Genomic DNA, 14402 nt, shown 5'->3' on the forward strand with positions numbered 1-14402 from the left:
TGTGGAAAATAATGTGTTTTTTGAACCTTAAACCGCATAAACACATTTCATTACACCAAATACACAAAATAATGTTCTTTTTAGCAACATCATATGACCCCTTTAAGATCTAACTGCCTTGGATGAACAAAGTGGGCTAAAGGCAAAAATGGATTATGCTGAGTGGGAAATACAGCCTCTGTTGTGGCCTAACAGACTACAGGCTACTGTTAGGAGGTGTGAACGTATTAACTCCAGCCCACAAACCCAAAACTACCACACAATCTTTTTTGTGCGGGAATAAAACTTTTTTTTTTACTCACTAATCTGCAGAATTTAATTTAATTTAATTTAATTTAATTTAATTACTTATTTATTTTCTGTTTTTGTAATTGTGGTTTCCTTCTAGGCAAGCCAATACTCATGTTGGTTCAATAATGGTTCAATGTATCATCATTAAAATCTGACAAAATAAAACAATCTGACAAAAAATGATAACATAAATATAATTTGTTTAGCCCAAATCACATTTAAAAAGTTTGTTTTTCAGGCTGGTCCATAGTATAAAACATTTTCTTTTAAATGAAAAGCAGGAATTCCATATTAATAAATCTTTTGAGTACCATTACTGCAATATTTTCAAAATAGCTATTTTCAAAATAAATCCCACAATGAGTTAATAAAACGTAGCCGTGCTTCTAATGGATGAAGAACTTGTGATTCATCTACAGCAGGTGGGGAATAACCTTTAAACATGCCACTCACATCAAACTCTTCCCAGAACCCAGCTTTTATCTTTTTATCGGCCCCGTCCATGTTATCTGAGGTCTGGTCGAGCTGCTTTACTCTGCTCTGAATATCAGCTGCGTTCAACCTTGTGGAGTAATAAGGCTGAGGAAAAGGGTAGACACCAAAACAAATGAAAACAGGGAGAAGAGCAAGACATCAACATAAACAGATATAAAAATGTGTAGGAGACAGACAACACAAAGGAGGAGAGAGACAGACAGAAAGGGCGAAGATTAATCACAATTTTAAAGGTGCTTCCCACAGTTCTTTAAGATGTGCCATTTTGTCACACTAAGTAAAAAACTCAATTTCACAAATATTTTCCAGTCGAATCTCTTTATCTCAGCAGAACAGATGCTCTTAAGTCAAAGCCAACATTTAGCCACTATAAAAGTAATAGCAGATCACTATAACAGTAACTTTATTAACAATTCGGTTTTCTTACAACATTTTTAAAGGGTTTTAGATTGAAACACTTTAGCTCAATATCTCAAAATGTATAAGCTAATGTGATCAAACCTAACAGTCAGTTTCCACAGTGCTGCGGTTAGTACCAGAAGCTGATTAGCTGATAGTGCTTTTGTTGCACATCTTGCTTGACATTTAAGACATAAATTTATGTTGGTATGAAAAAAACCCCTCTGATTACAAATGTTCTTTACCTGTTTGAGGAAAACCATTGTCCCAGACAATTCCTCAATACCAGTGCGTTTGAAATGCTCCACAAGGTCTGCCAAAGTGTCAAAAACCTCTTTACCACCTACTGTGTAACGGTCATTCTGAAAATGAACAGACATAAGAAATGAAAAGTTAATCAGTCAGTTGGATTCATACACAACGGTAACATGGGGTTCACTGGCACCTTAACTGGATGCCAAAATGGACCTCCAAATAATACTATATTATTAAAACAGAAACACAAGACTGTGAGAAAGCATATTATACTTTTTGTTTTACTCATAAATGTCACTTCCTTTGAGATTACTGCATTTACTTTTGACCAACATGCCAAGGTTTTTTAATTGGATATATCTCATTTTAAGTCAGTTCCTCTTAAGTTCACACAAGCCTTGTTCATCACATTAACTATGGCTGTGCAGAAAATGTCGAAAATTATTTTTATGAATAGGTTTGCTTGAAAATTTGCTTATGCTATCCTTATCAAAATTGAATACATAAATGGACACGCGGATTTTACTTTAATAGTACAACCTGTGAGAATGCGCATTAAACTTTAAATAACATCACCAAAATGGCAGCACAAAAGCTTTCTGTGTCTTTAAATCAGGTTAACAGAAGCTGTCCACCGGTGAGAGCTTTCATTTTCTTAGATAAAATAGGGTTCACATAGGCTGATTTAAAAAGTTTTAGGCCTTAACAGAATTGTTTGGTTCTCTGAGCTGATTAGAACCGTTCTCACAGAACACAGTTTGTTAATCTGCTCAGAGGGGAACAACGCAACGACAGAGTTTTGTGCGCTTTGAACCTCACTAAAGCACATACGCACACGCACATACCAGTGGAATAAATAAACAATTGACAGGCAGTGCGTTGACCTGATTTTCCCTTGGTCATAATCATCTACCATTCATCTGAACAGCTCAACAATAGCGCTTATTTAGAGACCAGAGCAGAGCATGACCACCCCCGCTGCCATTTGCACACACTTGTACACACACACTCCAGTGGCGTTTTCTAGGTAAGCGTGAGAATCAATGTCATACTGTGTGTACCGTATGTATTTAAATGCTTTACTCTGCATATCTTTAAGTATGTCAAACTTGTTTATGTGTATGTATGTCAAACTGTGTGAATGTGTACAAATGTCATACTGTGTGTGTATGTGTATATATGTCAGACTGCAAATATATTTCCATAAGAAAGTTTTTTTTTTACTTAATTTTTGTTATTTGCTAAATGTATAAAAACATTCAAAGCATGATAATTCTGTCATCATTTAGTCACCCTCAAGTCTTGAACACAAAAAACGATATTTTAAAGAGTGGGTAACCGAACAGTTGTTGATCTGCACTGACTAGCACAGTATACGGACTGTTTGGTTGCCAACATTCTTTAAAATATCTAAAAAAATATCTAAAATAATACTAGAGCTATTTAAAACAAATTAGCCATTTATGTAGTTATTAGTGTGTAATCTAGTATTGCTCATCTTCAGTTGCATATCCGTTTAATGCCTTTACACAAATGATAAGGATTTTTGCATTACTTGAAGGGAAGTGTAACTAAATACTGGACTTGAAACAAGCTTATGAGGTAGAATATTCTCTGTTCACACTCAATCCAGATACTTGCTATTAAAATGAAAGCAAACCATTGACCTTGTTTGACTCACAATCATACATGTATGAGCACATGCACGAGCACTTACATTGCACATGACCTTGATATGGGAGACCCTCCTACCAGAACTGGTCAAATCATTGGTCAGCACAGACAGAACAAAGTCTCCTGGTTTGGAGAGCGACTCCCTCACCAGGAACGTCCCAGGCTCATCGCGCTCTCGGAGCAGCTTCTCAGCATTTGGACCTGACAAGTGGCCATGGTACCACCTGAGGATACAAACACAAAGGGGGAAAAAGTCATTCTGAAGTTCATATTACTATAGGTACTAGATATTACTGTAGATGTTCTCACAATAGAAACCTTTAAAAAGTAAAGCATAGCTTATTTATTTGTGAATTGTATTTCCTGCATAATGAGAAACAATTGACATCTCTGATGCAAACAAACCCGTCAGGGTATTTAGAGGATGACAGTGCCTAAAAATAAAAAAAACAAGAGCCAAATGCAGCTGCACCACAAACCACTACAGCCATGAACACAAAAACAAGAGGCTGAACATTTATGCCACATTTATACTCCCAGCGTGCATATATTTATTAGCAATGCATTTCTGGATCATGATGCAAAAGTAAGCCGGTCCTCGTGCTCTTGCATACTAAAATGTGAGTTAACAATTGGGCTCAGTTCTCAATTTCTACATCTTAGCTTCCTGTACTGCGGTCGGAAAATTTTCTGATGACAAGATTTCTTGACTCGAGACTTTGGTGTATTTTTAGCTTGTCCTTCCTTCTCTCTTCTCTTGAGAAAAAAAAGGCTTGCTAAATCGCCCTTCTGGGGGTTCTTCCATGATTGCTCTTTAACAATTACAACCGGTGAATTATGATTTTGCTGCTTCTGAATAATAATAAAATTATTAAAAATATAAATAAAAAAGAAATAATTACGTAGTTTACTGTTATATTCTTACATAAACATTTATGATAACAAATACAACTTTAACACTAATCAAATTAAAGAAATTGCTATAATGTCAATGTCAATTTTATTTATATATCACTATTAAACACAACCAAAGTTGACCAGTGTTCTGAAAAAAAACAATATAAATAGAAACTGGCACATTGCAAAACATTCTGAAAAAAAAAAAAATGAATAAAGCGATACAATAACATCACTAAAATACAGTGCGATGATGCTTCATCACCGGTTTTATGCCAAGTCAAAAAGATAAGTTTTTAGCTTGGACTTAAAACACAAAGAAGGAGCAGATCTAATAAAAATGGGCAAGTCATTCCAGAGTCTGGGGGCATTTATAACAGTGCAATTTATATTTTTAGTTGACTAAATCTTGTTAATGCGATTCTGGCAACACTTTGTAATAACTTTCATTAATAAATCATTAACAAACATTATGTAATGCTTAACGGATCGTTAGTCAATATATATTCACATATCTAGAAACGTGAAATAATGTGCTTGTTAATGTTTACTAATAAATGTATTAAACATTACCTAATAATTAACATTTCATGTCAATTAAAATACTTACAAAAGCCATTAAACTTCTAATTCATATGATCATGTACATCTTGAAAATCTACAAATGATTTTAACAGATGTTATGCAATGATTGAAAGCTTTTGTTAATGCACAACACTTTTGCTGCTGTTGAGGTGTGATACGGGTACGGTTAGGGACAGGTTTGGTGTATGGGTTGGTTTAAGGGTTGGTTAAGGGCTCAACAGTGTACAGGGGTCAATCTGATTACTATAAGGGAACACGATTCAATCTGTTTATATTGCATTGTTTTGATAAATGATAAATGAAGTATTTTCTTGAATCCATCCACCCGTGGAAGTTTAATGACACTTGTAAGCATTCAACAGTACATTAACAAATACATTTGTAATCATTGTGAAATTTCTGTTAAAATCATTTGTAGATTTTTAAAACGCATTGAATGTTTAATGACATTTGTAACCATTAACTAATGACCCATTAAGCATTATATAATGTTTCTTAATGATTTATAAATGAAGCTTTTAATCACTGTAAACCATCTGTCAAAATCATTTGAAGATTAAAAAAAAAAATGCATGATCATATGAATTGAAAGTTTAATGACATTTGTAAGCATTTCAATTTACATTAAATAATGATCTGTTAATCATTTGGTAATGTTTAATAAGTTCATTAGACAACATTAACAAGCACATTATCTCATATTTCTATATATGTGACCCTGGACCACAAAACCAGTCATAAGGGTCAATTTCTCAAAATTGAGATTTATACATTATCTGAAAGCTGAATAAACAAGATTTCCATTGATGTATGGTTTGTTAGGATAGGGCAATATTTGGCCGAGATACAACTATTTGAAAATCTGGAATCTGAGGGTGCAAAAAAAATCAAAATATTGAGAAAATCGCCTTTAAAGTGGTCCAAATGAAGTTCTTAGCAATGCATATTACTAATCAAAAGTTTTGATTATATTTATGGTAGGAAATTTACAAAATATCTTCATGGAACATAATCTTTACTTAATATCCTAATGATTTTTGGCATAAAAGAAAAATCGATCATTTTGACCCATACAATGTTTCTTTGGCTATTGCTAAAAATATACCCGTGCTACTTAAGACTGGTTTTGTGGTCCAGGGTCACATATGTGAATATATATTAAGTAATGATTAGTTAAACATTATGTAATGTTTGTTAATGATTTATTAATGAAAGTTATAATAAAGTGTTACCGCAATTCTTAAAGGGGTCCTATTATGCTTTTTCACTTTTTCAACTTTAGTTAGTCTGTAATGTTGCTGTTTGAGCATAAAAAAGATCTGCAAAGTTACAAAGCTCAAAGTCCAATTCAAAAGGAGATATTTTATTTAACAGAAATCACTTTTCAAAAACTACAACGAACGACTCGTTTGGACTACAACGCATATTTTCCGGGATTTGTGATATCACAAATATCGACGAATGGGACGAGACCTGGTTGAGCTGCACTAGAGAAGGCAACGAGTGTTATCACTATGTCGGAGACACGCTAGCTTTCCCAAGGAAGACAAACTTAGAGTGGTTACAATCATCTGGGTTTAAATCGAGCTCAAATTTATTTGATTTTGACGCAATATTTACACTGAAGCTCGCAGGCGGCTATGGTAAGGGCCATGACATTTCCCGACCAGGCGCCGAGTGCTGCCAATCACAACACACACTGGCCCAGCTAACCAATCACAGCACATTTCGTATTTCAGAAGGCAGGCCTTTATTTGATACAGGAACTATTCGAGCCGTTCATGCCAGACTGGGGAGAGAGGTGTTGTAATAATGTAAAATATGTGAAAAATAATGTGTTTTTCGAAAAACCTAGTATGAGAGCCTGTTCTAGTACATCCCCAAAACAAAATCAAGACTTTGTAAAAGAGCATAATAGGACCCATTTAAGTTCTTTGTCTTTACTAAACATATCTAAATGACCAAAGGTTAAGCATATGTGACTGGCACATGTTTCAGCTGGACAACTCTTATTATTAAGACACCATGTCATGCAATCATACGTCTTTGTGTTTCAAATCATCAGGAATATTATCAGTGCGTCTTGATCGTTTTAGGCCTCCATAAAGGGATCTCGATCTTTGCTCTTTTATGTTTTCAGTTTTAGATTGGACTTGTGATCAAAGGTGCTGGCACTAAACATGTAATATTTTATATGAGTGTCAAATGTATATACATTACACTATATGTCATTGCAAATTCTCTGTCAAGTTATCATAACTTGCATGCTAGACTTGAGAACATAATTTTCTTTCAGCATAGAAACTCTTGTGTGTGAAATGACATCAAGCCTCTTCTTATTAATATTCATTTATATAAGAGATGCACATCCTAACTAAAAAACAGTGCTGCTATACATACCTACAGTACGGTACCATCTTCTCATTTCCTCTGTGAACTTATATTTAAGTTACTTTAAGTGTAAGCATTTACTTTTTCAATGAAAGTCAGTCAGAGTTCAAGTTGAAAGTCACCCGGGGGGGGGGGGGTTAAATTTCTCATTTAATATCTCTAATTTCTAGAAAACACAAGAAATAATGATCTAGAAAGTGTTATAGTGTTAAAACACACTTTTCGGGCAGCTGGTAACACATAAACATAGTAAGCCACTGTACCACTTTTATGGGACAAAAATGTAGAAAAGTGTCACACTGAGTTCGGCTATGACCTCAGTTTGCGTACATTAGGTTTTCTGTCCGTTAAACAACACCCATCAAGCAGCTCATCATGAGCATGACCAAAAAAAGAGAAAGAGATAGACAGAAGGGTGGGGGACAAAGAGCTAAGAGAGCAGGGGAGAGTTGAAGGAAGGCCTTAATGGGTCTGGTCACTGTTTGCAAATGTGTCAAAACTAAAGTTTCCAACCGCAGTTGAGAAGAGGAAGTCAGACACAAGGCAGAGGGAGGGGTGAAGTGTGTCTGCAATTCAAGATGCATCAAAATTAAATAAAGTGCTTAAAGAAAAATCAGTGACCAAGATGGTGAAGAATTGGGATCCAAAAGGCCACAATGAAATCTGGGATTTAAAATATTAATTAAACCTGAAAATAAACAGGAAAACTTAACAACACACCAACATTTTGGCATAAAATGAATAAGACGTTTTTCAAGAATTCGCACCATTTCTAAGTCACTAATCAAATATGCAAATTTGTGACATTAATCTTGTGATCTGCTGTTGCTTCTATTGATCATTGTGGACATGATCATCAGGTTTTACACAAATTTGTGGAGCTCAGGCAACTTGACTAAAAGTTACAAACCGAATATTAAAATCTACTGAAATTAAATTCATAATTTTTCTAAAATGTTTTATGCATATAATATAATATACATTTGTAATTTAAAAGAGTAATTACATGAAAGAATGCAAAACAGACATTATTACTAGCAGTCTCAGATGTTTGCACTTTATAATTATTAAAATCTAAAAATGACTATATACTTTATATAATTATTATGAATTATAATAAATATAAAATTCACTTTAACTTACAGTGCATTATTCGTTAGATTATTAATCATTAGTTCAATCAGTTTAAATGCGTTTTAATTTTAGTGAACTGTCATCTTTTTTTGTAGCATTACATAAATAACTACATAATAACATAACTACAAAAATAAATCTGAAATATATCACACCTATATGTGTAAGTTTTTACATTCGCACCATAGAGACACTGTGTGCAGACAAAGAAAGGAAACTACAGAGGAAAAAATAAACTAATATTAAGTCCGCAATATCTGTGCATAACATGCATTTTCAGTGCTTATTATTACAGTCAGCATTAACTCTCCTACACGCAAGTATGGTTAACTGAAGCAATGTGTATCTTGCCTTAGTCATGTTGAAAAGCTTGTGATTAGCAATGCTGATCCAGGATTGTGTGTCTGTGATCCATATAAACAGGGGAAATTGATACTGTGTAAAGTTCTCCAATTGTCTGGTCAAATGCAAATTGTATGCAGAATCTGATGCAGATGGATTTAAGTGCCAGCTAATGTTCATTTGGTGTAATGATAAAGCAAAGAGACCATCTTAAATGATTTATACTTGCTGATCGCATTAAACATGAACCTGTTGCTGTTTGGTGATTTTACTCTTAATTTGATAAGATTAACTTTAGTGGTGGAAGGAATTTTGGAGATTTGTATCAAGTTTTGTTCCTCGGTTTCTGACGTAATTGAAAGTAGAATGTGGAAGAATTCCAATGTGTGATAAAATGGCTGATCTAACAAAATGCTTTTATCAAATCAATGCACCAACAGCAGGGACGGAAAGTCCTCTGAGGTGACATTTTGTCTTAGTGCACAAGTTTACAGTGGCAGTATTACAGTATAACAACAACCTTTTCTATTCATTTGCCATTAACATTTTGGCATAGTGACCAGTGTTGGGAAAGCTACCTGAAATACTAATGTCATACTATTTTATCCTTGTTTTCATTTACAAGCTAACACAAAGGTCAAGATTCAATGTAGTTAACTTGTTTTTGTTTCGATTTTGTTTGTTTGTAGCTTAGCCACACTATGAGCTATTATTATACTAGCCACACCAGCTATAGCAAAAACTAATTAAAGTACATTGAAGCCCTGTAATTAACCCCTTTTTGTTAACTTGTACTGTATCTAGCGTAGCATTTATCTGCCAGAAAGAAAAAAGAAGAAGTTCAGGCTATCAGTTTAAATAACAGTATTTGAACGGATAAATTTACATAAAATACCACAACTACAACACTCCCAAACACTCTCCAAAAGGGCAAAGCAGCAAAACTTCCTTTACCGATAAGCTACCAACACTATATATTAGGTAAAATAAATGTAAATTCCTAGTCTTATGAGGCAAATGACTTTCCATGTCCAGAAAATTGTGGCTATGTTTACATGGACAACAATAATTTGACTATTGGATCCACTACAGCAGCAGTCGAAATATACATTTGCAAACAGGATTTTCCAATTACTCAAAAAACGCTATGCTAATCTGCATTAAGTTTAACATCAAACAATGAAGTAGCATAATACTAGAACCTGGAAATGCCACATTATGATTTAAACCTTTTCACTTTTTTCTGACTAAACACTTGACCTTCCAGCAGTTTTTAATAGAATAACAACCTAACTTTAGAAACGACTGCAGCCAGAATGATTGGTGTTACATATATGAATATAATCAATATCAGAATGCAATATAAACAAGCATGAATATAATGTGGATCTATGTATCTGTGTTTGGGTGTGGGGCTCATTGATTGGTATATGGTGTTGCAAAAGCAAACAGAGTAGGAATGGAATAGTTCCATACGCAATCTATGCAAACATCATAATCAGAATATTTGACATGATTAAGAAAGTGCATAGACAAGGTTAGTAAATACAGATGGAACTCTTCCTAAAAACCTGTTCTGGTAATAATGTCACAGAAACCTTTGAAATATGGTATATACGAGTCTCAGAAACAATTTAGATCAAACCAAAGTCAAATAAAACTGCTTGTATTAGCTATTTCGTTCAGCTAATTTTGTAAATACACCCGAACATCTTCATGATGAAGGGTCAAATATGATGGCTTACCTCTCAGTGGTGGGATCAGAACAGTTTAAAGGGTATTTGAGCTCAATAACGGTCCCATCTTTATCCTGTAGAGTTCCATGATCTCCAGTGTAGTATTCCACCAACTCGGCCAACGTCGCAAACTTCTCCCCGCCGTACAGGTCATAATAATCACCCGTGTTCTGAATCCTAATGTGTGTGATTATGTCTCCCACTCTGAGAGACAGAGGAAGAGAAGGAAAGAGGACTGGTGATGTATCATGCTCAGAAAAATTTAATTCTTTATATTTATTGATAGAACATGGCATCTCAAAATAATTAATCAAGGTCCCCAAACATAAACTGGTTTAAACAGTACATAATGTCACAGGAAATGGAGTAATAGTAACTTCACAAAGTGTGTAGAAACTTTACGTGAGTATGAAGTAATTACTTGACCTGAAATCTTTTTCACAAAGGATGGCAGTAATATTTTCCATCATAGATATTGATTACTCATATTCATCGTGTTTTCTCAGGCTAGCAGTTTTATAATATTCCAATCAATTAAAGCCTTCAAAGCTTGTACATAAAACCTAAAAAATGATAAATGGAATGATTTTACACTAAATTAGAATGTTAGTAACAGTTGATTTCAATTATTGTTGTTAATGTTGTGATTTACCCTAAATAAAGGTTTACTAAACTACAAATGTGGTTAAATGAAGATGGTGACATAAAACCATTCAACCACAATTGATTTGCAAATATCAAAACTGATAAAGTATGATTAGTTTCTAGGCTACACGCAGAAAATATATCATTGTTATAATTATGAACTGCAATTCAGTATAATGGTCAGAATCATACAGCACTACATGTGCCAATTTTGAGTTGTTGACACTGATCTTTGCCCTTTAAAAAATGAACTGACATTACACTGGCATTTAGTAACATCCATTTTGTTGCGTGACAACATCCAAGTCACACATTGCATACATTCATACAATCAGCGTATTAATGTTTTCCATTATTAAGCGGACACTTTTTATATTACAAAGATCAGAGAGAAATAAAGACATTGTATGTCTGGAGCATGTTTGAAAGTCTATATGTATCTATATGTAACAAGCAAATTAGGTTTTATAGTCCATGGATTTAATAAAAACACATATAGATAAATGTATGAATTACTGCACTGTTATGTGAAGTGAAATGAACTGTTGATGACAGTTGCATGGCAGACAATGAGTAAAATAAAAAATAAAAAACATATGTCCATTAATATTTTTAAAGGTCAGAAAACCACGACCCATGAAAAGCTTCTGAAAAGAACGAGACAAAAAGCACTGCATATTCTATAAATACAGAACCAAATTATCACTACATATAATGAAATGTTTATTCCCACACTGTGCGCAATGTCTGTCTAATGAAAAAAACTGCTTGCCATCTATTCCAAAAAAAGTAATAATTGGTTTGAAGGGAAGTATATAAATGTTTCTTAACATGCTTGTGTTTCTTTACAACTAAACACGGTCAGACACATTAGAGTAAGAAAAACAAAAGCTCAAACCAATCAAATACAGAAACGTTCAGTAAATAAAGAATTGTTTTGTTTTTAGCCAAAACAGAAAGGCTTTCTTTTCACTAAAGCAGAAAGTAACAGAAAGCTATGAAGGCTATCTATCCCCCAATCTGACCTCAGCTTATCCTCAGAACCAAATTTTCTCTAAATGACATAAAAAGTGGCTAAAGATAGATATACTTATCGTATCGAACCAAAAGTGCTGTACCTAACAGACAGGGAGAAATCGCCCACATTCTTCTTGCTGGGTCGGGCCAGGAAGCTGCCATGGACACCTCGGCTCTTCAAAACAGACTCTGCGTCTATTCCAGACAGATCTCTGTGGAACCACCTGTTCAACATGTAAATGAGCATATGTTAGAGTCAGACATGCTAGAGATGATAATATCAAATTTTACATGAAGGGTTTGACATGAATGGCACAACATACTGTACATGGATGACTTAACTGCACGCAAGCCAAATATTTCACAAAAAGTTTAGTAGGTTTTAAATGATAAAAAAACAATATGTTGTTCAAAAAAGACAAAATATTTGGACACTTTGTGGCAGTGTAGTGCAATATTAGTGTAAAATATGCATAGTTCATGTGCTAAACTACACCTGTGGTTAGAACACCTGTCTGAAATCGAGAAGAACTGACATAAAATGTTGTTGAAATGATTTTAAATTTCGTTATCAAATGCAACTTCATGGTACTTTATAGGTACACACACATACACACATATACGAGTACCTAGAGTATTTGGACACTTTTATAAATGCGCAAATATAATGTAATAATAATAACGAAGTTATGTAATGCAATATGCATCAGCATATAAATACACCTTGCACATTGCAGTTATGAACAAAAAAAAGATGCCTTTTTACAAACACTTTTCAAGAATCACAGATAAGAGTCTGTGGTGCAAAACACAAGAGTAGCAAAACTGAAAAGGGGAAGATGAGGAGTTGAACAAGATTGGAACAAGTGTGCAAAAAGTCTGTCTCAACTTACCGGACCATCTTCCTTTTTCAAATGTTCCTCTTCCAGTCATAAGGAAAAAGAATTGAATGCACATTAATATTGTATTAGATATGATACGGGCATACACAATAATCCAGAGCAGTAAAGTACAGACTTCTTCTCTTCGTGTCATACGTCAGCACTCATCCTTTACTTTTCCATTTGCTTCCCTCTTTCTATAAGCAGTGCAGTGATATCCCATTACACAATCAACCACAACCATCATTTGTCTAGCGGCTTCATACCTGCCCTCTTTGCTTCTCCTCTCTCTCGAAATGTAAACAGTTTTCGGTGCTTTGAAGAGCAGGTTGTCCTGACAGTGTATATATAAGCCGTCATATGTCCCTCCCTCTCTCTCTCTCATGCACTGTTACAAACTTCTTCCTTCCTTTTTGTGGCTTTTTCATAAAACAGTGAAAGCAAACGAGAGGTAGAGAAAGATACAGAGATGTCAGATTAATTTCTGTTCTTTTTGTCAAAAACTAATTATCAGACCTTATCAGACAAACATCCAGCTCACCATGTGAAACTACAAGAGTCAAATTGAGGAACTACATGTAGTGCAAAACAACAATGACAAGGAAATGCAAATTACCCTCTCTTACTGCTTCTTCTCTCCAATGGCTTTCTGAATTTATTTAATCTTTCTTTTGCTCCCTGACTTTCTTCTTTTATGCCTTTTTCCTTGCAGACTGATTTTACAGGCCGGGTGTCAACAAGGCTGACAGTTAAAGTCCATTTGTTTAGTTGTACATTGCACTTCCTTGTTTCCAGACCTTCCCCTCTCACTCACTCACTCACACACACACACACACACACTCACACACACATAAATAAACACATGAGGAAGCACAGCAACCTGACATATGTTTTGTGTTGTTAATTGCATAATTTACATTATTTTTTACTACATCAAAATGGGCTAAGGTACATATGTAAAAAAATAACTACCATAATGCACCACAAGGCCAGCATTGTATTCTAAAAAAAATAATGGTTTTAGTACTATTTAGTACTATTCAGTAGTTATTTAACTATAATAACCCTGCTACACACTAACTTTCAAAAAATTGGGATCATGACATTCTTTAATGTCTTTAATGTTGACTTTTGGTCAATGTAATGCATCTTTGATGAATACAAGTATGAATTTCTTACTGACCCAAATAAATAAATGGTTAAAACCTTCACCTGACACAATTTAACATACTTTAAGCTAATACGTGATCCAAAAAGGGGGAGCATTTTTTGCTTTGCAAATGTCACCCTCTAGCCTCTAGGTCACAACTATAATATTTGAATACATGTAAAGTCCAGGATCAAATTTCATGATACCACATAACAAAATGTTTTTCAAAAGCTTCTCTGAGTGACTCTTTCTGAAGTTACCAGTAACATAGAACCATATTTAGATAGAGAGATAAAAACATATATATTTAATAGTACCTGCAGTGGTGAAGGTGTGGGTTTAGTAATGAAGTTAAAGATCAAATATCCTAAACCCTAAACACACATTTCTAGAAACACCTTGCAATTTGACAGGTGATCAAAATAGTGCATCTTCTTTTTTTTTAATACTGTATATATAAATAAATAAATATATATATATATATATATATATATATATATATATATATAT

General features: G+C 34.1%; 1 protein-coding gene across 5 annotated transcripts in view; it reads right to left on the reverse strand.

The window, feature by feature from the left end:
- LOC107704909 (tyrosine-protein phosphatase non-receptor type 6-like) overlaps positions 1–14402 on the reverse strand; it is a 22799-nt gene that overhangs the window by 7803 nt on the left and 594 nt on the right. For 2 of the 5 annotated variants that reach the window (XM_016507954.1, XM_016507957.1), the window contains exons 2-8: positions 13009–13161; positions 12755–12783; positions 11963–12085; positions 10209–10403; positions 3158–3338; positions 1431–1547; positions 745–870 (exon numbers count right to left, since the gene is read on the reverse strand). In XM_016507954.1, coding sequence (XP_016363440.1) covers positions 745–870; positions 1431–1547; positions 3158–3338; positions 10209–10403; positions 11963–12085; positions 12755–12762 — 750 coding nt within the window. In that variant the 5' untranslated portion in view covers positions 12763–12783; positions 13009–13161. Of the gene's footprint in view, positions 1–744; positions 871–1430; positions 1548–3157; positions 3339–10208; positions 10404–11962; positions 12097–12754; positions 12784–13008; positions 13162–13358; positions 13451–14402 lie in introns of those variants that run through there. The other 3 variants (XM_016507955.1, XM_016507956.1, XM_016507953.1) reach the window with 3 other exon arrangements.

This window comes from Sinocyclocheilus anshuiensis, unplaced genomic scaffold, assembly GCF_001515605.1.
Source record: "Sinocyclocheilus anshuiensis isolate Anshui unplaced genomic scaffold, SAMN03320099.WGS_v1.1 scaffold702, whole genome shotgun sequence".
Taxonomy (NCBI): Eukaryota; Metazoa; Chordata; class Actinopteri; order Cypriniformes; family Cyprinidae; genus Sinocyclocheilus; species Sinocyclocheilus anshuiensis.